Genomic DNA, 27,533 nt, shown 5'->3' on the forward strand with positions numbered 1-27,533 from the left:
TCATCTAAATTGATTTTTTAACATTAATATCATCTAACTTTGCATTATTTGTACAGATTTTGACAATAACAATCATAAAAATTGACACGAAAACAACACATAAGCCAATATTTTGCACTGTGTACCAAAAAAATATCTAGCTTAGCCTTGCTAGATTCCAGTCATGATTTTTGGTTGTAATTTACTGGATGTTCTGAACCTCATATGAATGGTAGAGTGGTTTTGAATGTTGTAGTCGGCTATAGTCCTTGTACCATCTCCCAGAAATTTACCATTAAACACCAGCCCCAACCCCAGCCTTCGATTGTAGTCGGCTATAGCCTCGGCTTTAGCCTTCATATTAACAAATCTGTCACTGCTCTGTACTTCTAACTTAAAGAAAAGCTTGGCCTTCACATTATCAATTGTGTTGCTGCTCTCTACTTCCAAGGTGATTACGTCGTGAGTAACATACTTCACGAAAATCTGCATAGTACCACTTCTCGGACGAAGAACAAGGTCATGTTTCTGCTTCGGCTTTTTAGGCTCCTGAGCTTGCTCTTTGTCATAGTCATAGAAACAACTTAGCTCGCTGGCGTTGCTGCCGGAACTATTTTCAACAGATGTTTTTCCAGTGAAATGTGCCTCAATTTTTATCTTCATTGACGTGAAACGGTCCTCTCCTAACTCTAGATAGCGAGCAGCATCCGCAAAAGTCCTTATACTTTCGATATGGAGTAGGTGCACCCTCACATGGTCCCATCTGTTTGGTAAAGAACGAATGACAGCTTGAACCTTCTGCTCTTCGGTCATTTCCTGACCAATATCACTAAGCTCATTGATCATCTTAGACATTTCTCTTAAATGCATCTTCATAGTATGATCAGAACGCATCTTATAAGTATCGAATTTGAGAGCTAGGGAACGAAGCTTTGTTAGAGACTTACCTCCATATTTGTGTTTTAATGCGATCCACAGATTCGCCGCATTGTCATAAATGTTGAATTGCTTAGCAATGACATCATCCATAGCACTAAGTATGATGAAGCAAGCAGTGGAGTTATTCCTCCTAGCCAGATAGGCCTCTCTCTTCTTTCTAAGTTGGGATGTAGGATCTTTCTCGGGTGTATCCATAACCGAACTCAAACAATCAAGAACCTTTTGCTCTCCTAACCTCAAAGAATCAAGAACCATTTCCTCTACTAACAAGTGCCGGATTTTTATGCTCCACATCTCATAGTTTTTCCCATTCAACTTGAGACCTTTATTGAGATAATCAACAACAGAATCCGAAACCATTGATAATCCTAATGATCTACAATAGAACATAGTGTTAGTTGCAGGTAATAAGAGCAGAAAACTAACTTGTAGAAATACATAACAATAACTCATAGAAATCAAAATAGTAAGTGGCAAGTAAAACCATAAGTTGCAGAATTCATGAACATTATCAACAATAACTCATTAAATCAAAATAGTAAGTAGCAAGTAAAACAATAAACCTACCACTCAAGTTGCTTCAGCAATCAAAATTCACTTCGTTTGATCAATGGAGGACTCGATTTATAGGACTACATAAGAAATATATACAATAAATAGATCTTTGTACTTAGTTTAGATTATTCTATTCCCTCATGAATTTTGGAGATGTTTTATTACTTACAATGATTATTAACAAGTTCTGGGACCAATTTGATATCTCAACAAGTACAGAGATCCTAATGAATTAAGTTCAGGGGACCCCAGATCAGCCTTCTCTACCCTTGGTAACCCTCCATGAGCCTTCTATGTCTTCTCTACCCTTCGTAACCCTCGATCAGCCTTCCTACTTGAAATTACACACTACTTTATATAAAGGTTAAATCCATTTTTCCCTGATAACCACAGAGCTAATTTTATACTTGAACCCAAAAATTATAAACACTGGTGTATCGTGTTCATGATCATCATCGTGGCCTAGAAAATATTCAAAAACCTAGATTCCAAGTTTCAGAAACTAATCCCAATATCACAAGAAATTTTATAATATTATAAACCTAACGGCCACTATGTAAATTCTAAGACAAATATTATTGCATAACAGAACATGTTTCAGAAATTTTAATTCCGAGAAAAAGAAGAAGAGAGATTCAGAATATCTGACCTTCTGATCCTCCTTTGAAGCTAAGCCGATATTCTTCTCCGATCAGCCGGAACAGAGAATCCGATCACCTCCAGTGGAGCAGCGAATCTGATGCAGCGGCGGAGATGTAATCGGGAATTAAATTGTGGTAGAGTCGTCTAGAGATCGAGTGGAAGGAGAAAGAGAAACAAGCAAATAGAGAGGGAATTACAAAATGGAGCGAGTTCTTATTTTAAGAGGGAAAGAGAAAGAAGCATCTCCTTTTTCAATACCCGCCGAGCCACTTCTTAAATTAACGGTCTTTTTACATTAAAATAAAATTAATAGGCTCCTAATATTACAATTAAATGATATTATAAAATTTAATAGGTATAATTGTTATGAATAAAAAGTCTTATGTGAATTGTTGAATGGTTGTATGGAAGAGAAATGTAATAATGTGGAAGTCTAGTTACGCATCAATGTGAATGGTTTAAAATTGGGTAGAATATATGCATCAAAGCTCTATAAATTAGAGTTGTATTATTTCTTTTTAGTTGTAGTGTGAGTAATAGAAAATAAAAGAAAGTGTGATGTGCTTTTATTCCATAAATAGTTTCCTAAAGTATATTTAGTTCCTCTAATTTCAACAAAGTGGTATCAGAGCCACGTTATAAGAGTCAGTTTTCCGCAAAACAGACCCTATAAAAATGTCAGACGGTCTCAAACTTCCTTATCAATACCCTCAGCTCACCAAAACCAATTATTCAAGTTGGTATATTCGAATGAAGGCGTTACTCGGATGTCAAGATGTCTGGGATATTGTCGAAAAAGGCTACGTAGTATTAAGCAACTCAGTGTATATTTGTTAATGTTTTACTGAGTAGTATTAAGCAAGCAATATATACATAAAGAGATAAAGTGTTAAGAGTTACTCAGCAGACTCATTCCGTTATACAAAGATTAAATATAATTCTGAGAAAATTAATTTACGTTTTTATCAAAAAAACATGAAATAATGCATGACAATTAAACGATTTTTGCATTTTTCGTCACAAAAATTTGACGATTTTGCTTAATTTTTTTTTTGTGCCTAGGTGGATGCTTCACCCGCATGTCTAATGGCTAGGTGGATGCTCCACCCACCTGGCCAATGGACAGGAGGGTGCTCCACCCGCCTAGGCAAAAAAAAAATAAATAAAAAAAATCTCTCAAAAATCTAAAATTTCAGTTTTGAATTTTTTTATGAAAATGGTAAAATTATCCAAATGGAGGCGGTGATAAATAATTTGGTGACGGTAAATAACAATATATAACCATGGCATCTTTATCCTATTTTAATTCCATCGATTTTCATTAATTAAAATGCATATATTATTTCATAGGTAGAAATACAACCAAAGAAGTAAGAAATAAAACCTAGACAAATACAAACTATGTCTAATACAAAATCCATATAAGTACATGCAATTCAATCTTCGTCGTTTAAATTCTTCTGAATCTTCGAATCTGAATCTTTTTCTTTACAACCACGTGGATGTAGTGATCTACGGATAAGACTTTTTTTTCCATTCTCATAATTTTGATCTAAAACTGAAAATTCTCTTTCCAAAATCACAAACAACTGTTTATGAAAAGCTCCAAAAAATAGCTTTTCATGAAAAGCTTCAAAAAGTTGCAGTTTCTAGAGAAAACGCTAAATGCTGCGACTATATAAATCTAACTTAACACTATATTTCATGCGGTTTGAAGTGAAACGTTAAACACTCATCCGAAAAGCTAAAACAAACACCAACTTATTCTGGTAAGTCAAATAATTTAATTTAAGTTGAACATTGTCAACTAATATTTTTAAATTCAGTACTTATTTTTAGTATTTATCAAACAATTATATCATTTAATATTTTAAACATTTATAATAATTAACACTTAAAATTCAGTACTTATTTTTTTAGCACTTAATTTTAAATTTTATCAAACACCACCTAAATACCTAGATGTCATAAGTTGAATGATAAGATTAGAGATATATGTAAACAAACGTTTTTTGTCCTCTTATTAGAATTGTGCATTAATACGTTTAAACTTTATTAGAACTAATGTAATTCTGTTATATAGCTGTAAATGAGCCGAACCGTTTATGAGCTGCTCGGTGGTCGGCTCGATTAAAGCTCGGTTCGACTCGGTTTGATTGAGCTCGTAAATGAGCCGAGCTTTAGCAGATCAAAGCTCGGTTCGAAAGCTCGCGAGCAGACTCGATTAGAACATTTATGAACAAAATTTAGTTTTGTAGAAAACTATATAGTTTTGTGTTAGTTCACAAATATCTAAACTTAATATTATTTCATTTACTATTAGATGAGTTCGTTTACAAACATAATAAATGAGTAATAGACGAACTATTTATAAGCATCTTGTTTCTATATTCACGAACTTTGCTTGTGAACTTGTTTATGTACACTATTAAAGAGTTATTTGCGAACAAACTTCACAAATATAATTGACGATTTACTCACAAACAATTCATGGTTAGATAATTTTCTTAATAAACCAAATCCAAAGAGGATTTTGGGCTCGACACAAGCTCGCCTCGGCTCGGCTTGACTCGATTATACCCTACACATTATCAACAATCTAGCAAGAGTATGGATTGTACGATTGGTTGAACCTTTAATAAAACTAATAGAGCAATTTCTCAGCTCCATACAAATCTATTTGCAATTGGAAACGACCATTCCAAGTATCGAATCTAACTCGACTTGACTATGAAAAATACGAAACCGATTCTACTAAGATATTTTTATAACCATTATCGTTCAAGCAACTTAAAACTTGGTGAACATTAAGCTCTCTAACAGCAGATGATCCAAATTGCATTTGAGAAGGCTAGAGGATCCAATCAAAGCACCTCTATCTATCATTGCACAAACGAACCCAAAATCAATGGAAGAAAAATGTGCAAATAGGGCAGCACCATTAATACACTTCATGAATCGCATTTCCATCTCAATTAAATAGCGAGCATCCACAGGTACCTCTATCGATAATAACTAATACATAAAACAATAAAATATTACAAATTTAATAAAGCATAAATCTAATAAACCATCCATAAATAATTCATCTACAAACTATTAATATACGGATTGTGGTTTCGAAAACCACTTCCTATATCTAGAACTATTAATATGTTTTTACCTAAAGTATTCCGAATGGACAACGGATAACCAATTACTTCTTACCCATTACCTGCTAAATATATGATGAGTACCAGATATCGTATAGGATATTCTTATACCTGTCATGAGTAATTTTTTTGAACCCATACCCATCCCATATTCTTATTAGAACCGAGCCGAGTAGTGTTGAATACCCATTGCTATTCCTAAAATCATAGATCATATCTATTTTCGTTTTCTGTTTTTCATCCATAGGAAAGGAACATGTTGAGATTTAGAAAAACTATTTACAAAAAGAAAAATAGTGCAAAAGACTAATATAACCTCTTCAACTCCACCACGTTTAGGTATATACAAGATGAATTCTTAAAACTTGACGTTATTCGCAATCTTATTTTACAATTTTCAGCTATTTACTTGCAGGTAACAGTTGTTTATATATTCTTGCTCGGTTCGGTTATATAATGTTTCTATATGAAGACAATTTAACTATATAGTTAGTCCAACTACTAAAATACATGTTAATATTTGGGTTAGTTACATTCGCGATCCATTCGTGATCCTCCACGTATCATCTAACTTGATTTTTTAACATTAATATCATCTACCTTTGCATTATTTGTACAGATTTTGACAATAACAATCATAAAAATTGACACGTAAACAACACATAAGCCAATGTTTTGGACTGTGTAACAAAAAAATATCTAGCTTAGCCTTGCTAGATTCCATTCATGATTTTTGGTTGTAATTTACTGGATGTTCTGAACCTCATATGAATGGTAGAGTGGTTTTGAATGTTGTAGTCGGCTATAGTCCTTGTACCATCCTCCAGAAGTTTACCATTAAACACCAGCCCCAGCCTTCGATTGTAGTCGGCTATAGCCTGGGTTTTAGCCTTCACATTATCAAATCTGTCACTGCTCTTTACTTCCAACTTCAAGAAAAGCTTGGCCTTCACATTATCAATTGTGTTGCTGCTCTCTACTTCCAAGGTGATTATGTCATGAGTAACATACTTCACGAAAATCTGCATACCACTTCTCGGACGAAGAACAAGGTCATGTTTCTGCTTCGGCTTTTTAGGCTCCTGAGCTTGCTCTTTGTCATAGTCATAGAAACAGCTATGCTCGTTGGCGTTGCTGCCGGAACTAATTTCAACAGTTGTTTTTCCAGTGAAATGTGCCTCACTATTTATCTTCATTGACGTGAGGCCATCCTCTTCTGACTCTAGATAGCGAGCAGCATCCGCAAAAGTCCTTATACTTTCGATATGGAGTAGGTGTACCCTCACATGGTCCCAGCTGTTTGGTAAAGAACGAATAACAGCTTGGACCTTCTGCTCTTCGGTCATTTCCTCACCAATATCACTAAGCTCATTGATCATCTTAGACATTTCTCTTAAATGCATCTTCATAGTATGATCAGAACGCATCTTATAAGTATCGAATTTGAGAGCTAAAGAACGAAGCTTTGTTAGAGACTTACCTCCATATTTGTGTTTCAATGCGATCCACAGATTCGCCGCATTGTCATAAATGTTGAATTGCTTAGCAATGACATCTTCCATCGCACTAAGTATGATGAAGCAAGCAGTGGAGTTATTCCTCCTAGCCAGATAGGCCTCTCTCTTCTTTCTAAGTTGGGATGTAGGATCTTTCTCGGGTGTATCCATAACCGAACTTAAACAATCAAGAACCTTTTGCTCTCCTAACCTCAAAGAATCAAGAACCATTTCCTCTCCTAACAAGTACCGGATTTTTATGCTCCACATCTCATAGTTTTTCCCATTCAACTTGAGACCTTTATTAAGATAATCAACAACAGAATCTGAAACCATTGATAATCCTAATGATCTACAATAGAACATAATAGTGTTAGCTGCAGGTAATAAGAGCAGAAAACTAACTTGTAGAAATACATACAAATACATAACAATAACTCGTTAAATCAAGATAGTAAGTGGCAAGTAAACCATAAGTTGCAGAATTCATGAACATTATCAACAACAACTCATTAAATTAAAATAGTAAGTAGCAAGTAAAACAATAAAACTACCACTCAAAAAAAGCACTCTCAAGTTGCTTCAGCAATCAAAATTCACTTCGTTTGATCAATGGAGGACTACATAAGAAATATATATAATAGGCTTAATACAATGCATAGATCTTTGTACTTAGTTTAGATTATTCGATTCCCTCTTGAATTTTGGGGATGTTTTATTAGTATCTGAACTTACAATGATTATTCACAAGTTCAGGGTTCGTCCGGTTTCTTTCTATTTCTAGGGTTCCTAACCTTCTGTTCTGTTCTGCGTTCTGCGTTCTTCGACCGCAGATCAGCCTTATCTATCCTTCGAAACCATCGGTCAGCCTTCTCTGTCTTCTATACCCTCGATAGACTTGAAATTACACTACCTTATATAAAGGTTAAATCCATTTTTTCCTGATAACTATAGAGCTAATTTTATACTTGATCCAAAAATTATAAACACCACTATCGTGTTCAGGATCATCATCGTGGCCTAGAAAATATTCAAAAACCTAGATTCCAAGTTTCAGAAACTAATCCCAATATCAAGAAATTTTATAAAATTATAAACCTAACGGCCACTATGTAAATTCTAAGACAAATATTATTGCATAACAGAACATGTTTCAGAAATTTTAATTCCGAGAAAAAGAAGAAGAGAGATTCAGAATATCTGACCTTCTGATCCTCCTTTGAAGCTAAGCCGATATTCTTCTCCGATCAGCCGGAACAGAGAATCCGATCACCTCCAGTGGAGCAGCGAATCTGATGCAGCGGCGGAGAAGTAATCGGGAATTAAATTGTGGTAGAGTCGTCTAGAGATACGGTGAACAGAGATAGAGTGGAAGGAGAAAGAGAAACAAGCAAATAGAGAGGGAATTACAAAATGGAGCGAAGTTCTTATTTTAAGAGGGAAAGAGAATACCTGCCTCACTCCAGCGAGCCACTTCTTATTTTAACGGCTTTTTACATTAAAAATAAATTTATACGCTCGTAATATTACAATTAAAAAGAAGTGAAATGCAAACACTTATTTTCTCTCTATTATTTTTAAAATTTATATTGCATATTATCTTCCTTATTTATAATAATAATTTTATCTTCTAATTTATAAATTTTTGACCTCAATTTATAAATCATAAATCCTTAAAAACATATTTTAAACTCTTAATTCATAAAAATAATTCTTAAAATATATTAAAAAAACAATTATTTACTTAATTTGACATTTTTAAAATTAGTATTTAATATAGTTGTAAATTTGCTTAATTTTTGGTGGTAGTTTCGTCTCCCAAATCTGCTTCCAACCAGTGTTAACAACTGAACTAGACACTCGGGTGTCTGTAATAACTCGATAACCAGATTTACTAGCATAAATTCAAGATCTCGTGAAATGTCATATCTGTTTATCTACCACTTGTCTATATGGTATAACCCGACTCCCAATTTCAATAGCTTTAGAAGGTGGAAATAGTCTAGCAAGTTTACCTCGATCCCAAATTCGTGTCCTAGGAATAAAAAGATCAGCCACTACTTCATCTGCATACCCTGACTGTACCGGCGACCTCACACAAAAACCCTCACTCTCCTTTAACCAAGGATCCCGCCAAATTGAGATTGATCTACCATCCCCAACACTCCATCTAATCCCCAATTTAAGAATTCTAATCAAACGCCACACACTCCTCCAAACGTAACTAGGATTATTGCCCAGTCTGGAGGACATGAAAGATTCAGTAGAGAAATATTTAGCTTTTATAATTCTGCTTACCAAAGTGTGTGGTTCAGTTAGAAGCTTCTAGCCCTGCTTTTGCAAAAGAGCCAGATTGAAGTTCCGCAGGTCCCTGAAACCTAACCCACCTTCCGATTTTCTCGTACAGAGACGGGACCACTCAAACCAATGAATCCAACATTGGCCTCCTGCCTTCGAACCCCACCAGAATGAGTTCATCAACTTCTATAAGTCATTACAAATGGCTTTGGGAAGAAGAAACACACTCATACAGAAGGTTGGCAAAGCTTGTGCAACCGTCTTGAGGAGAATTTCCATCCCAGCAGATGACAGAAAACGAAGATTCCAAGTAGACCTCTTCTTTAATCTGTCCTTTAAGAAACTAAAAATAGATGTTTTTGACCTCCCAACCAGAGATGGCAACCTTAAAAACCTTCCAGTATCAAGAGGCGCATGGATCTGTAGTGAATTGCTAAGAACCGTTTGTGTAGCTGTCGGAACGTTGGGAGAGAAGAAAATTCTAGATTTTCGGTGATTAATAGCATGTCCAGACGCAACTTCATAATTATGGAGGATTATAGATATATGCTCACATTCCCCCTGAGTTGCTTTGAAAAAAATGAAACTATCATCCGCAAAAAAAAAAATAGATGAGATATAGACGAGGCACCTCTAGCAACTCTGCAGCCATGAATAAGACCATCCGCTTCAGCCTCCCGAATCATTCTAGATAAAACTTCAGTACAAAGGATGAATAAATATGTTGAGAGTGGATCCCCTTGTCTTAACCCACGCCCAGGATTAATTGGCCCAACAAGCTGTTGATTTACAGAAATTGAGTATTCCACAGTAGTGACACACAACATCATCCACCATATCCATTTTTTATGAAGTCCCATTTGTTGAAGGATAGCCTGCAAGAAACCCTAGTCCACCCTATCATAGGCCTTGCTAATATCAATCTTGAGGGAAAAATGAACCTCTATACTTCCTTTTAATATGGTAAATAGCCTCAAAGGTTATTATAATATTGTCAGTTATAGCCCTTATAGGGACAAAAGCACATTGGTACTTACTGACAATGGGCGGCAATACCATTTTTAATCGGTTAGCTAAAACCTTGGCAATTAGCTTGTATAACACATTGCATAAGGAAATTGGCCTTAGGTCCTTAATATACTCAGGTTGATTAACTTTAGAAATTAGCACCATAATAGTATCATTGAGATTTGCTGGAAACTCAAAACGAGATAGGTAACCTGAACAAGCCTGAAACACCTCCATACCAATATCAGCCCAAAAGAATTGAAAGAAACCAGGGCTTAAATCATCCGGACCCAGAGACTTGTCTAGATGCATTTGAAAAATAGCCATTTTAAATTCCTTATAAGTGAAAGGAGATATCAAGCCATTATTCATCTCATCAGTAACCCCAGACGGAACCGCCTCAACAATCCCAAAAGAAGAAACAGAAGAAGGAGCAAACACAGAAGCCAAATAATCATGGACTAAATTATTGAGCCCAACATCATCAGAAGTATAAATATCTGCATTATCACAGAGTCAATGAATTGCATTTTGTTCTTTCTTGACACGGATTGAGGCATGAAAGAAGTAGGAATTTTAATCTCCATTTTGTAACCAGAAGGTTTTCGTCCTTTGTTGCCAGTGGACAGCTTCGGCTTCTAAAAGAATGTTCAGCTTCCGCTTTGCCTCAAAAAACTCGTTGATTGATAACGGGTAAGTTCTAACCCTCAACATGTGAATAGTATGTTTGCAGCCCGCAACCCGTTTGCTAAATCGAGCTCTATACTCTCTACCCCATTGCTTCGTACTACTGGCACAAGCTGCCAATTTTGTATCCAGATTAAGACCACTGCACCGCAGTCATTCAGTTTGCACAAACTCCGAAAATCGGCTTTCAAGCAATCACTCCCTCTCAAATTTAAAACACCGACGTATGGTAGTAACTAAATTGTGCTTTGTTTCAAGAAAAAGAGGAATATGATTAGAATAAGCTGTTGGCACTGTTGACATACGGTAGCCTTGAAAACGAGAACACCATACTACGGACGCCAATGCTCGGTCAAGTTTTTCCCGAATCTAGAAGGCAGTTCCCCGACTGTGCTCCGGATTTTGCCTCAAAATGGGGCTTTTAATAATTGTTTTACCATATTAAGGGCCCAGTTAAACATTTTGCCCAGTGTATGGCTTGTTTAACTGGGCTAGAAACCGGAAGACTAGCTTCCACTTTCATTTTGCAAAGAAACCGGAAGCTAGTCTTCCAGTTTCTCTATTTTATATTTTTATATTTTATATTTTTAATACAAAAAGTAAAACTGGAAGGCTAGCTTCCGGTTTGTATATATATATATATAGATGAGATAAGCTGTGATACATTTCTTATGGTGTAACAAGCCTTATTGTGTGACAATGACCAATTTTATAATTAACCAAAAAGAGATGACAAATTTGTAAATAAAAGAAAAGAGAAAATTGTTTTATTTTTTCTTTAAAATGCATTTTTCCAACTTTTCCAACCTCGTTTTTTAAAAAAATTTATACCATTGGACTCGTCTTAATTAAACGGTCATTTTAAGATCCATGAAGCTCAAGTAAAAAAAATTCCGGTGAACGGAATCCGGGTGGTTTTCCGGTGAGCAAAAACGTGTCCAAAAAATTCTCAAAAAATTCCAGAAAATGTAAAATATTATTCTAAAAAACTTTAATTCTTGGGTCGAAGCGAGATTTCTTACGTTTTAGTCTAAATAAAAATTTTTCCTTTATTTTATCCATTTTACACGCTTCAACAATTTGTTGGGTAAAAAATGTAAGGAATTTCGCTTTGAGCCAAGAATTAAAGTTTCTTAAAATGATGTTTTACATGTTTTTGAATTTTTTGATAATTTTCTAGACACATTTTTTTCCTACTTACATTGTTCCAAATCAGTGTACCATTTGTTCCAAATCAGTGTACCGTTTGTTCCAACATAATATTTGTATTGTTCCAACAGAAACATGTTTTATTTCTTTTCTTTAAAATACATTTTCCCGATATTTCTAATCTTGATTTTCAAAAAATTTTATACTATTAGACTCGTCTAAATTAGACGGTCATTTTAAGATCCCTGAAACTCAAGTAAAAAAAATTCCGGTGAACGGAATCCGGGTGGGCGTTTTCTGGTGAGAAACAAAGTGCCCAGAAAATTCTAAAAAAATTCAAAAAAGTATAAATCATCATTCTAAGAAACTTTAATTCTTGGATCGAAACAGGATTTCTTACGGTATAGTCCCAACAAATTGTTGAAGCGTGTAAAATGGATAAAATTAAGGAAAACGTTTTATTGGGACTAAACCGTAAGAAATCCCGTTCCGACCCAAGAATTAAAGTTTTTTAGAATAATGTTTTACATTTTCTGGAATGTTTTGAGAATTTTCTGGATATTTTTTTTCTCGCCGGAAAACGTCCACCCGGATTCCATTCACCGGAATTTTTTTTACTTGAGCTTCATGGATCTTAAAATGACCGTTTAATTAAGACGAGTCCAACAGTATAAAAAATTTTAAAAAACGAGATTGGAAAAGTTGGGAAAATGCATTTTAAAAAAAAAAAAAAGAATTTTCTCTATCATCTCTTTCATTTCATTTACCAATTTGCCACTTTACCCTTTTTAATTATCATCAAAACTAAGTAGTTTTGTTATGTCACACAATAAACTCATTATCACAACGTAAGTCATTTCGACGGTGGATCTACCCATATATATATATATATATATTAAGCTTTCAAATCCATCTCCGCTTTTCAAAAATTTTAAAGTTAAATTTCAAAAAAGTCTCTCTATTCTTTTTAAACTTTTAATTTAATTTTAACCTTTAACTATTTATTTTTAAATTTATTAATTAAATATTTCCTTGTCAAATTAGTTAGTAGTAAACATCTAATTCGGTTAAAAATGTTTTATTCTTTTTAAACGTGAGTTTGAAATTATAATTTTAACAGTTTAAATTATGGTTTTTACAGTTTCTTTATAATCACAATATTACAGTTTGAAATATGATTTTTATACTTCGAACATTTAATTGTCACTTCGAACAGTTTAAATTACAGTTACGGTTCGAAGTGACAATTAAATAACAGTTAAACCATTTCAACCTGTAATTTAAACTGTTCAAAGTGACAGTTAAATGTTCGAGGTGATAGTTAAATGTTCAAAGTGAAAAACCATATTTCAAACTGTAATGTGACTATAAAGAAACTGTAAAAACCGTAATTTAAACTGTCAAAATTATAGTTTCAAACTCATATTTAAAAGAATAAAACATTTTTAACCGAATTAGATGTTTATTAGTAACTAATTTGGCAGGGAAATGTTTAATTAATGAATTTAAAATAAATAGTTAAAAGTTGAAGTTAAATTAAAAAGTTAAAAAATATATAAGGATTTTTTTTGAAATTTTACATTAAAAATTTTTAAGAAGCGGAGCGGAGACCACCGGTTCAAAGTTTGAAAAAAATTATTTTAAATAGAAACCAGAAGATGCACTTCCGGTTTCTATTTTTATAATAAAAAAATAATAAAAATTGGGGAACCGGAAGACTAGCTTCCGGTTTCCTTACAAATTGAAACCGGAAGCTAGCCTTCAGGTTTCGAGCCTAGTTAAACAAGCCCTATAGTGGGCAAAATATTTAACTAGGCTCCTAATGAAGAATAATTTTCATTATGAGCCCCATTTTGGGGCAAAATCCCTGCGCTCCCATGTGAACTCTCCTCCCTGTAGGACTAAATCAGTAAGGTCATTTGTTACTACCACTTCTTTAAATCTATCCATAAGAGCATGCGGGTAAACTAGCCCTCCGATCTTTTCTGACTGTTCTAGTATACAGTTAAAATCTCCTAAGAACACAACAAGCAGAATAGAATTAGAGCATAACTGCTGAAGAAGATTCTAGGAATGATGTTGCCGGTTCCTATTTGCATAACCATAAAAACCAATAAATCTCCAACCACCATGCTCCTCATCATGAATTTGGGCTTCAATGTGATGGTCAGAATAAGAGGAGTTCGAGACAGAACTACTTTTCTTCCAACATAGTGCCAGGCCCTCACTGTGATCGCTGCAATTTACAGAAAACGATCCTTCAAACTTAAACTTCCGAGATAAACTATCAATGGAGCCCTTCGTAACCAGAGTCTCCATTAGAAAGACTAAATCAGGTTTATTCGACTTCAGAATATCCCCGAATGATCGAACTGCCCTAGGGTTGCCTAGACCCCGATATTTCTAGCTAAGGCAAATCATTGGACTCGGCGAACCTAGATCTCAGGCCTTGCCGCTTCAGATAAATTAGAAGACCCTAAATCTATAGATGACACAGAAATAGGAATCCTCGGAGTACCATTAATGTCACTTGTTACCACTTCCTACAGAATTTTACCTAAATTGGCAGCTCTCCGATGTTTACGATCATCCACAAGCTCCATCCCATCCCCCCTCTCTATCGACGACCATATTCGGCTCAACCGCCTTAGTAACAGTAGATTTGGGCAAAGGAATATTCGGATGCACCCCATCATTTTCTGAACCTTCTCCAACCGGGGCCTTACTCGAACCTAGTAGACTAGATGGAAGACGTGTACTAAGGCTCGCCTTATCCCCTACCATCGACACCCATCCAGGGTCTCGCAACCACTTCGCTGCCACTGAATCCTGACTCGTTTTAATTGGGGCCTTGAGCTACTCTCCCCATTCACGTTTAATCTCTTCTGGCTTTAGAGAAAAAAATTTCTCACTAAAACGTTCAGTATGGCCAAGTAAACCACAGATATAACAGAAAGAAGTAAGCCTCTCGTACTTAAATGTAATAAACGATCAACTATAATGGCCATTACGAATCTTCTTACACATCCTTAACGACTTTCTCACATCCACAAGAACCCTGATCCGCATAAAATGCCTCTGGATACCAGAATTGTTGTTCAAATCATACTCTTGATAAGTACCAATGATATTCCCTATCTGCTTCCCCACTACTTCAAACATCGACCCTGCAGGCATATCATAAACTTGAACCCAAAAGGTTGCTTCAAATAGGGAAACTAATTCAGGAGAAGGTTCATCACGCCATTCCGCTACTACCAGCAGATGGTTGTCAAAAGACCAAGGGCCGCCAGCAATTACACGAGCCCTGTCAATTTCATAGAAAAATTCAAACACAAAACAATTGGAATCCACCTTTGATATTGCCACACCTCTACTCGGACGCTAGAGGGACGCTAATCTCGCTTTCATTGCCACAACATTGATGTTTCTGTTTGTAAGAAAACGCCTAACCAAAGAGAGTCCAAGATTCCTATCGGAAGGATTAGAGGAAGGGCCTGATAAATCAAGGGCATCTTGCTCACCATCAGAAAGATTGAGATTACCCAAGGATTCCTCCATGGTAACAGACAAGAAGAGAATAATAAAATTCACGGCACAGTTGCAGGACTCCAAACGAAAAAACCAAGATCGAAACTCAAGAACCAGAGAAAGACGTAGCACGATCAGCAAACAAATCAGAGAACGATGAAAGACTACTCACCGAACCACCACCGCAGAGTCAAAATCGACAGAGGAGCAACCCAGAACCCACGAACACAGCAGTTTCAAACGGTTGCAACCGTTGCCCAAAGACCGCCACTACCCTCACTTTGGAGAGACGCGCACCTCTCACTCAGGAGAGCCTTTTTTTTTAAATTCTTCTTCTTAGAAAAACCAAAACAATTAATTACTTAATTTGACATTATTTAAATTAATACTTGGTATAGTTGTAAATAATTTTTAAATATGAATTTTTGTGTAAATTTTTCTACCATTCTTTCATGTCATCTGGAAAACACCAATTCACATTTAGACAAGTGTATTGTGATCTTACCGAATAAATAAAATAGTGGGCATCTTATAATATGTGTGGATCTGTATTATACATGTCAAAATATGTATGGAAAGTCTTCTGTTTGATATGGATAACCTAATGCTTCTAATATATAATTTTCCCATTGAAGCACCACTTACCAGGTCAATTTATGAGGAAATTATTGGAAGTACCCAAATAAAGGGCATTCTATATATATTTTACGTGTAACATGGATCCATAATTATTATAAGAGATCTCACTATTTTAATTATTAACTGAGGTCACAATACACGTGTCCAAATGTGAATTGGATGTTCTCGAACTGACATGAAAGACCGAATGTTTAATATAAAAAAAACTCCAATTTATAACCATGACATCTTTATCCTATTTTAATTCTATCTATTTTCATTATATCATTTCATAGATAAGAAAAGTGGAAATACAACCAAAGAAGTAAGAAATAAAAGCTACATAAATATAAACTATGTCTAATACAAAATCCATATAAGTATGAAAAGAACTACAAAGTGCAAAACAAACCATTAAAGATACAAGTAACACAAACAACTGATAAAACGTATACTTTTTGAAACTCCAAATCCGCAAAAAAGAAAAAGCACATGTAATTCAATCCATCGTTTAAACTCTTCTAAATCTTCGGATCTGAATCATTTTCTTTGCAACCCTGTGGATGTCGTGATCTATGGATAAGGTCTATCATTTATATTCTTATTAAATCAGATAATAAACAACGGATACAATTCAAGCGGGTTAAAAGATCCAAATCTAGTTAAGATAAATTTTATAATAAAAAACATCTTTAGTTTAATTTTATAATTTTACTGTTTAAAATATTCCATTTATAGAACTCCACGAAATAAATATTTGAAATGGGAATAAATCAAATAGAACACTAATACGTAAATAAGTACTATCATTAAAAAAAACTTACTCCAACATGTTGCATTGAAAAAAACAATTATTACTAAAGTTTCATCAAGACCAGCATAATCAATTCACGGCCATTGGAAAAGATGTAGTAAAAAAATTTAAGAATTAAGAAAGTCTCGCTTCTTGACCAGGGTTACGTGCGGCTAGGGCAACGATCAACTTGATTCCCGTTCTCCGGCGAACTGTCCACTCCGTTTACTCTTAACAATGAATCTCGAAGCCGCGTTTGTCCACTCCATCACCATTGAGGAGGAAAATCTCCATCGCCTCGTGTTACCTAAAAAACCCTCCCTAGAACAGCTTGGTCCACTGTGGTGGAGTTTCGTGGGAAAGTTATTTACAAACAGGCCGTTCCGGGCTCCGATAATGAAAAATACATTCGCTGAACTATGGAGGCCCTCACGAGGTATGATCATTGTCGATATAACGCCTAACCTTTTCAGGTTCGACTTTTTTCACCCTTTCGAGCGTGACCGTGTGATCAAAGGCGGTCCCTGGACGTTCAACCAACACCTGCTTCTAACTGAGTGTATTACGCCCGATCAACAGCCGCTCGCTGTAACCCTAACACACGGGAGCTTCTGGGTGCAGGTGTTTGATCTCCCCCCAGGTTTTATGTCTGAACGAGTAGCAGTTAGTGTGGGCAACTTTCTGGGTGTGTTCATAGAGGCGGACCCGAATAATTTTTGTGGGGAATTGAGGACGTATATGCGGGTGAGGGTGAGTGTTGATGTCACTAGACCCCTGAAAAGGAAGATGCAGATAGGCAAAGTGGGAGGGGACTTCTCCTGGATTACTTTTCGGTACGAACGGCTGCCGATTTTTTGCTTCTTTTGTGGTTGTATAGGGCACCCTGAAAGGTTCTGTGAGAAACTCCTGGATGTTCCGGATCCTGGTATTGCTGTTCGGCCTTATGGAAGTTGGTTAAGAGCGAACCTGCGCAGGTCACAACCTCCAGCACAATCACGATTCCTGCTCTCTACCCCTCCGTGCTTGGCTGTTAAAGAACCGGATATGTCAGGGAATGCAAACCTTACTGGCTAAGGGGTGAAGAATAGTACAGGTGAACCTGGTCTGAGCTCAGGACTGAATGTTTCAAGCAAGCAGACAGCTAAGAGAAGGAAAATATCCAGCCGGTGAATGTATCGAACCTCGAGGATTCCCCATTGCTTATTAATAAGGTGAAACGTCGCAGGAAGGAGGAGGCTGGTAATCGGGATATGGCTGCGGCTAATAATCAATCAGATAATGGAATAGATTCTGTGATCTCTTCTAACAAGGCGGGTTCTGATGTTCAGACCCGCGAGCAATAATGAGTTCAATCAGTTGGAATTGCCGAGGCATGGGCAACCCTCGGACAATTCGTATGCTACTAGACTTGGTGTCTAGGTTTCGCCCAGAATTCGTGTTCCTCAGTAAGTTAAATGTAATTAGCAGAAGATTGAGGTTTTGAAGAAAAAGCTTTCGTTTGAGGGCATGTTTTTTGTTCCTCCTGTCAACAATAGGGGTGGTCTGGCTTTCTTATGGAAACAGAAAGGCTCGGTTAGTTTACTGCGCTTCTCTCTGAATTTTATTAATGTTTGTGTGTCTCTATAAGGTTTGCCGGAGTATCGATTAACCGGTTTCTATGGCTTTCCCGAGCGAGTTCGCCGACGGGAGTCTTGGCAGCTCTTACAGTCCCTCAGGGGCTTCAGTACTCTCCCATGGATCATAATGGGTGATTTTAACGATATGATATCAACTGCTGATAAAGTGGGCGGTAACCCCCACCCCCCGGATCTTCTGGCGGGTTTTAGTAATACCATCGAGCTGTGTGACCTATATGAAGTTAAAACGAAGGGCCATAGGTTTACGTGGGAGAGAGGTAGAGGTTCAATAAGGTGTATAGAGCAGAAGCTTATCTGGGTATTTGCGTCTCCTAAGTGGTTAGCCCTGTTTCCGGAAGCTGAAGCTATCCGTGAAGACGCTAGTGCCTCGGACCACACGGCTATTGCATTGACGCTGCAGAACAATAACAGTTACCACCACAAAAGCTTCCGTTTTGAGAACTCATAGTTTATGGAGGAGGGATTGGAGGATAAGGTTCGTGAGGCTTGGGAACAGACCGACGGTACTGATATTGTAGGGAAGCAAGGGTATTGCGGGTCTATCTTATTTGCTTGGGGGGAGCAGCTCCGACGTCGGTTTTGGAAAGAATTAAGGGATTGTCATGGAGAGATTCATAGGGAGAAAAATTCGAACAACAGCACGGTACAGAACTCTGTTCTTCTAGCCAGGGAACGTCTCAAGCTTCTGCTACAGCAGCGTGAGGCTTTTTGGAGGCAGCGATCCCGCCAAGTATGGCTCAAGTCCGGGGACCTCAACTCTAAATACTTCCACGCTGCGGCGTCAGGTCGACGGAAGAAGAACACAATCCAGAAGTTAAAAAATGAGGCAGGGGACTGGATCGATTGGAATAACGGCCTGGCAGAGCACATTCACTCATATTACCAGTCTATTTTCTCCTCCTTAGGGGCACCCGCGGATTATGTGCTTCAATACGCGAGTCCTAAACTGTCGGCCGATATAGCTAGCGATCTTGAACGGCCATTTGTGGCGGATGAAGTTAAGCAAGCCTTGTTCAGTATGCATCCGGACAAGAGTCCTGGGCCGGACGGTTTCAACCCGGGGTTCTATCATAAGTTTTGGAATATAGTGGGCCAGTCAATTACAACATCGTGTCTGAGTTAGTTGAATTCGGGTCAGCTCCCAGACAACATACATGAAACGACCTTAGTACTTATCCTGAAGAAGTCAAAGCCTGAATTGATTACGGACCTCCGCCCTATTGCGCTTTGTAGTGTTATTTACAAAGTGGTTTCGAAGGTGATTGCTAACCGCTTGAAACAGGTAATTCCACAGCTTATCTCCCCGAATCGGAGTGCTTTTATCCCGGGTCGTCTAATCTCTGATAACGTGATGCTCGCATTTGAGGTGAACCACTTTCTGAGCAGGAAAACACAGGGGAAGTCGGGTTATGTCTCTTTAAAATTAGACATGTCCAAAGCATATGACAGAGTTGAGTGGAACTTTCTGGAGGGTATGATGCGCAAGTTAGGATTTGGGGAGCGGCTCATCTCGTTGGTACTACAGTGTGTATCTAAGGCCTCATACTACGTTATTAATGGAAAACATAGGATTGGTCTGATTCACCCACAAAGGGGCCTTCGTCAGGGAGATCCTATATCACCATATCTGTTCCTCTTTTGTGTCGAAGGATTATCTGCTTTGCTCTCAGCCTTAGAAGTAAGAGGAAAGATTTATGGTTGCCGAATTGCCAGAACAGCCCCGGCGATATCTCATCTCTTTTTTGTGGACGATAGCTACTTATTCTTTAAAGCGTCCGAGGAAGAGAGTTGCACAGTTAAGGAAAGCCTCAGGTTTTATGAAGTGGCATCGGGGCAAAAAGTTAACTTTGAAAAATCATCAATGGGTTTTAGTAGGAACTGTTCACCGACGCTGAGGAACAAACTATGTACACTGCTTGGGGTCATGCCGTCTGAGGTGTCTGGCAAATACTTGGGATTACCATCTCTAATTGGCAGGAGTAAGGTCCAGATTTTTCAGTATCTTAAAGACGCAGTGAGGAAGAGGGTTATGAGTTGGAAAGCTAGGTTTCTTTCACGCTCTGGGAAGGAAATCTTGATCAAATCCGTTCTTCAATCTTTGCCATCTTACGCCATGAGCTTGTTTATGTTACCACATCTGTTATGCGTAGAGTTGGAAAGAATGATGAACTCTTTCTGGTGGGGCTTAGAGGGTCAGCACTCTAAGGGTATCAGATGGCAATCTTGGGAGCGTCTATGTCTTCTAAAGAAATTTGGGGGAATGGGTTTCAGAAGGTTACACGAGTTCAACTTGTCACTTTTAGCAAAACAGGGGTGGCGGATCTTGAATAACCCAAGCTCACTAGTGGCGCGGGTGTATAAAGCCAGGTATTTCCCAAACTCTGACTTTATGAGTGCGCAGGTGGGTAATAACCCGAGCTTCATTTGGAGAAGTATTTTGGAGGCACGGAGTGTGATTGCAGGAGGTCTGAGACGAATGATAGGTAATGGTGCTGATACGCCGGTTTGGAACTCCCCTTGGCTACTAGCAACGAACCCGTATATTGAGAGCCCTTGTTAGCCGGAACTTCGAGCAGCGACTGTTGATCAGTTGAGATGCACAGACTCAAATAATTGGGATGACGGAATTCTGCACGACCTATTTAATGAAAGAGATCGGATGCTGATCAAACAAATTCCAATTCTATCAAACCACCGTGCGGACAGTTGGTTCTGGAACCATGAGAGGAGCGGGAGATTCTCGGTTAAAACAGCATATATACAGACAATTAGGGAAATACAAAATGCAAATCATGGCCTATCGCCGATCTGGGCGTTCATATGGCGAATTAGAGCTCCCCCTAAGGTCAAAGACTTGGTGTGGCGGGCTGCTGCGGATTGTCTGCCGACGATGCAGAAACTGCAGGCTCGTTTCATTCCTGTCGAAGCTGTATGTCCAAGGTGCAAACTTACCCAGGAGACACCGTATCACGCTTTGATTGGCTGCGTCAAGGCCAAGGAAGTTTGGCACTTCTCGTTGTTAGGAGATGTAAGCTCACAGTGTTCAGATATCTCGGCTTTCTGGAATCTGGTAGCAGCTCAATCGGATCCTAAAAAGAGTGAACAGGCGGCGGTTTTGTGCTGGGCCATCTGGAATGCGCGTAATGAATTGGTTTGGCGCCAGCATGTTGAATCGACGGGTGTGGTCTTCAGCAGGGCCACGGCGTTCCTGTCTAGATGGATTCAGGCTCGCTCGAAGGGTGCTGTTAAAACCCAACAGCTACCGCGTCCATCCGCGGAAAACCTGGCAGCTACAGTGGTCAAGATTAATGTGGATGCGGCTGTTTTCGTAGAGGTGCAGGCTGCTGGTTTTGGTATCTGTGCTCGTGACATGAACGGTAATTTTATTGCAGGTCAGAATGGTCCAATAAATTGCCCGATGGATGCACTTTTAGCGGAGGCCATGGCCTGTCGAGAAGCTCTACGATGGAGACTAGTCAAAGGTTGGAGTACAGTAGTTGTTGAAATGGATTGTCAAGTGGTGGCCAATGCTCTCTCTGGACCCTCCATTGACTCCCATTCGTACTTTAATCTACTTATCGAGGAATGTAAAACCTTCTTACAGAATATTGAGTCCTACTCAATTCAGTTTGTGCCCCGTTCAGCGAACTCTGCCGCACATGCTCTTACACGGACGGTGGGTTCCTTGCCTGAGCATAGGAGCTGGGAGTCTGTTCCCCCTCCTTTTATTGCTAAGTTATTCTTTACTATTTAATCAAATTCTTTATCTTCAAAAAAAAAATCAAATAGAACAATTGATGTATCGGTTGGGAAAAATATTTTACAGTTCAAAGATTTTACCTTTTTTATTTCCAATTTATTATTCCTTTCTAGTCTCTAACTCTCTTCTTCCATTTGTATTCTTTTAAATTCTACATCAATTGCAATATTTAGACCCAAAAAAAAAAAAAAAGTTGAATGATAAAGTGGTAAAATTACTTATTTTAAGTTCCCAAATGAGATGCTTATATCCTTTAGAATTTGATGATATTCACGAGTTGGTAAAGGGCGGCCCGGTCGCATTACGCGTCCCCACTAAGCGAGGGTCCGGGGAGGGGTCCCACCACAAGGGTGTATTGGGGGCAAGCCTTCCCTTGCCAATTTAATTGGCAAGAGGCCGCTCCTAAGACTCGAACCCGTGACCTCTGGTCACACGGCAATATAGGGCTTTCTATGTGAATATCATAATTAAATATAAAATTATAATTATATCATATTATGAAACTTAATTCTTAATATGTCATTATTTTTTAATATAACAAATAAAATATGTTTTTTAAATTTAAATTTAAAAATTTTAAACTCAAATTTATAAATCTTAAAACTAGACAATATATTTTAAATTCATAATTTATAAACCTAATTCTTCAAATAGATTAAAAATAATGATTTTATTAGTTTGACATGATTGTAGATAGTGTTTTTAAAGTGAATTTGTATGTAAATTTATCAAAATTCTACCAACGAGATTTTACCATATATGAGATGGTTAAATCAAAGATGAAATTAGAACATTTGATTTTTTTATAACAATATCAAGATTCTGAAACATTATGATTAGTTAAAATAAGAAAATCAAATATTTATCCATTTAGAATAGAGTGATAATTCTTATTCTCACTCTTCTTGTTTCTAATGCAATCACCGGATCATCAATGTGGCCATAGAAATTCATCGGTGATAATTTCAACAAACGTTTCAATCCAACTTCTCTGTCAATTTTAAATTATTATTTTTATTTTTAATATATATATAAACACAAAAATATATAGGGTAAAGTCCAAAAAACTCCATGTAAGTACCCGTAAAATTTCTTTTGTCCAAACGTAATGTGTGTATTTTTTTTACAACTAGGAAATGAGCTTTATTAAAAACAAAGACCTCAAAATCAAAAAAAAATTTAAAGACCCACTGATATTGTAAACAACTTTAATTTTGAGATAATTTAGGCATTGTTTAGTGAGCACAGAGAAAGTTAATATTTAGAGAGAGAAAATTCAAAAAATGATTATTTTTGAAACGGTTTTGATATATGAGCATAAGTTTTTAAAAAACAAATAATTTCACAATTAACAAAACATAAAAATAAAAGCACATCAGTTTTTTTTTTTTTTAATTGTCAAAACCAAATCAAGCATAGAAGGGCATTAATGAAATTAAAAGGTAATTTCTAACTTTGAAGTTCGTTATAAAGTATTCCAACATGTAAATACTTGTTCAGAAAGTTGAACTGAATAAGATAATTACGGTTGACTCCAACATCCCAACCCTATATTTTTTGGTGTAGAACCAGAAGTAGACAATTAAAATCACTAACCAAACAAGAAACTATGTTATCAGGTGAATTCAGGGGAAACATTTCCACCATAATGTAAAGTTTATGGTGCATTAATGTTCCTATGACCAGCCAGAACTTTTCCACCAATTATTCTTACTGCCATATCAATGGTAGAGTGGTTTGGAATGTTGTAGTCGGCTATAGTCCTCGTACCATCTGCCAGACGTTTATCATTAAACAACAGAACCTGCTGGTCTGGGAGTATGCCCAATATAGCATGGATTTTGGCCTTCAAAGTATCAATTGTGTCAATGCTCTCAACTTCCAAGATGAAGATCGTGCCAACTAAAGTTTTCACGACAATCTGCATACCACTTCCCGGACAAAGAACAAGGTTGTCGCGAGTAGACGACTTCTCAATGTTATAGTTTGGAAGCATGCACTCATTTACATAATGCCCTTCCTGGTTACAGTTTAAGCACTTCACTCGTGAAATGTTCACTTTTCCTTTCTTCATCGACGATTTGTTCCCTTCATGTTTCTGCTTCGGCTTTTTAGGCTCTTGAGCCTGCTCTTTGTCATAGTCATCGAAATAACTACGCTTGTTGGCATTGTTGTTGGAACTATTTTCAACAGTGAAATGTGCCTCAACATTAATCTTAATAGATGTGAGGCGATCCTCTTCTAACTCTAGATGGCGAGCGGCATCCTCAAAAGTCCTTATACTTTCGTTATGGATTAGGTGCATCCTCACATGGTCCCAACTGTTTTGTAACGAACGAATAACAGCTTGAACCTTCTGCTCTTCGGTCATTTTCTGACCAGCATCACTAAGCTCATTGATCATGTTAGACATTTCTCTTAAATGCATCTTCATGGTATGATCATGACGCATCTTATAAGTATCGAATTTGAGAGCTAGGGAACGAAGCTTTGGTAGAGACATACCTCCAAACTTTTGTTTCAATGCCATCCATAGATCCATCGCATTGTCATAAAAGTGGAATTGCTTAGCAATTTCATCATTCATCGCACTAAGTAAGATGATGCGAGCAGTGGAGTTCTTCTTCCTCCAGGCCACATAAGTCTCTAGGTCCCTTTTATGTTGGGTTGTAGTACCTTCTTCAGGTTTAGCCATAACTGAACTCAAAGAATCAAGAATCTCTTGCTCTTCTAGCAAGTGCCGGATTTTCATACTCCATACCTCATAGTTTACTCCATTCAACTTGAGACCTTTGTTGAGTTCAGCAACAATCGATTTTGATGATGAATTCATTGATAATCCTAATGATCTAGGATAGAACATAGTGTGAGTTGCACTAATATGAGAATAAAACTAACTTACAGAACTACATGCACATCCATACATAACTAGAATTCATGAACATTATCAACAATAACTCATTAAATCCAAAATAGCAAGTAGCAAGTAAAACAATAAACCTACCACTAAAAAAAGCACTCTTAAATTGCTTCAGCAATCAAAATTCCCTTGGTTTGATCAATGGATGACTTGTTTTATGGAACAACAACAACATAAGAAATATATATAACAAGCTTAATACATTGAATAGATCGATCCATGTACTTTTTCAGATGATTCTATTGACCCTCTAAACTTTAGAGATGTCTCATTAGTCTCTCAACTTATTTACAATGATCTATTAGTCCCTGGAATTGCTTAAAATGATATCCATTTAACTTATCTAAATCACCCATTGTTCTACCACATAGACTTAGGAGGTTGATGAGATATTTTAAGCAAGTTCAAAAGGCCAATGAGATAGACATCTCCAAAACTCAAAGGACCAATTAAATAATCTGAATACTTAATGGATACTAATAAATTCTCAAATTCCCAAACACAAAATTCATATAAGGACAGGGAACACCTTAAATCGAAAATTATAAGCACCACTATCGTGTTCATGATCATCATTGAGATACAATGGCAATAATTTTGGTCACTGAGATGAGAATTTTTTGTTTCCAGATATTTATACGAGTGTCATTTTCCTAATTTCTACCATTTTTTAGCTATACACGAAACTTTTACTTAAATTGTGTCTTTACCCAAACAAACAATTGACGCTATCCAGTTGGAGAAAAGGAATCCCAAATTCATTTTTCAATTTGTTCATGTTGAGAAACAGAATAGATAGAGTAACGTTTAAATCATATGCATATGCAGAATTTTCTAAGATGCCAAACAAAGCACATAAAACAAAAAGCAGCATGACTATAAACCTAACGGGCACCATCTCAATTCTAAGACAAATATCATTGCATAACAGAACATTTTTCAGAAATTTTAATCCCTAGAGAGAGAGAGAGAGAAAGATTCAGAGTATCTGACCAGTGGGCTCTGTTCTGCTCCTACTTTGAAGCTAGGCCGATACTCTGCTCCGGTCTTTATGCCAATGGACTTACCCACTTCGATCGCCTCCTAAGCCGGAATAGAGAATCCGATCTCTTCTTAATCGGGACTTGATGGTTGAGTCGTCGAGAGATGAGGTGAACAATTTTCAACACGTGCGGATTGTTTCAATTTTTTTCATGAGCGGTTAAAAATAATATAAATAATTAGCACGTAGTGATTTTCATCTAAAAAAAAAGTTTAATAAATCATTTGATTTTTCAACTTGTTCAAAAAACTTGATTGGTTCTCTGAATTTTAAAAGTGTTCTGATAGTTCATTGAATTCGTATAAAATGTTCAGTTAGTCTCCTGAATTTTCAAAGTGTTCTGATAGCTCATTGAACTTGCATAAAATACAATCAATTGATCATTCGGTCGTAAAAAGTAAGTTAAATGTGAAAGATGTATCCCACGAGTCATAAAAAAATAAAACGACCAAAATCGGGATATACGGTTTTAATACTAGAAAAGACAAGTTTTATAGTTGACCAAGTAATAACTTCATTTCTATTCTATTTTTAAATTATGTAATGAAATTCTAAGACTCGTGGAATACATCTTTCGCATTTAACTTACTTTTTTACGACCGAGTGATCAATTGATTACATTTTACGCAAGTTTAGGGGGTAACTGAACATTTTATACAAGTTCAGGCGGCTATCGGAACACTTTGAAAGTTCAGAGGGCCAATCAAGCTTTTTGGACAAGTTCAAGGGGCAAATGATGTATTAAGCCCAAAAAAAAAACATTTATGGCTCGTTTGGTTCGCGGAATAGAGGGGGAATAGAATAGTCTATTCCTAAAGAATAGCTATTCCCACCTTTGGTTGATTTTTTTTTATGGAATAGCTATTCCATGGAATCCATATTCCTTGATTTCATGGAATAGCTATTCTTCAATTTAGGTTAGGAATAACCTATTCCTAATATTATATTTTCGTAATTTACAAAATTATCCTCCATTAAATCCTTAATCTTCTCTCTAATCACTTTCCCAAATCTTATAAATTTTGGTCAATCCATAATTTATATCATATAAAACGTGAAAAATGGAAAAATGACGAAAACGTTAAAAAATGTAAAAATACGAAAAATATAAAACACGAAAAATGTGAAAATGTTACAAACACGAGAATATGCAAAAAATAAAATACGCGAAAAACATGAAAACGTGAACAAATGCGAAAAACACGAAGGCGCAAAAAAAAAGCAAACACACGAAAAACACAAAATAGGAATAGCGCGAAAAAGTGACAAAACACGAAATATTAAAAAACGTGAAAAATAAAAACACGAAAATGCGAAAAAATGCTAA

At 36.7% G+C, this 27,533-nt stretch overlaps 1 protein-coding gene across 2 annotated transcripts; it reads right to left on the bottom strand.

Moving 5' to 3' along the window:
• LOC136205599 (uncharacterized) lies at positions 1–26,329 on the bottom strand. Of its 2 annotated transcripts, XM_065996262.1 has the most exons (6): positions 26,158–26,329; positions 23,965–25,085; positions 6,184–6,319; positions 6,035–6,138; positions 374–498; positions 1–298 (listed from the first exon to the last, which is right to left on the bottom strand). In XM_065996262.1, the coding sequence occupies exons 2-6, from the start codon at positions 25,075–25,077 to the stop codon at positions 151–153; spliced, it is 1,626 nt and encodes a 541-aa protein (XP_065852334.1). In that variant the 5' UTR covers positions 25,078–25,085; positions 26,158–26,329; the 3' UTR covers positions 1–150. The 2 variants fall into 2 exon arrangements, with proteins under 2 accessions (XP_065852334.1, XP_065852335.1); XM_065996263.1 differs by lacking the exons at positions 1–298; positions 374–498; positions 6,035–6,138; positions 6,184–6,319 and having other exon boundaries at positions 23,606–25,093.
• Between the last annotated feature and the right edge of the window lie 1,204 nt (positions 26,330–27,533).

The sequence above is a fragment of the Euphorbia lathyris genome, chromosome 9, assembly GCF_963576675.1.
Source record: "Euphorbia lathyris chromosome 9, ddEupLath1.1, whole genome shotgun sequence".
NCBI classification, from domain to species: domain Eukaryota; kingdom Viridiplantae; phylum Streptophyta; class Magnoliopsida; order Malpighiales; family Euphorbiaceae; genus Euphorbia; species Euphorbia lathyris.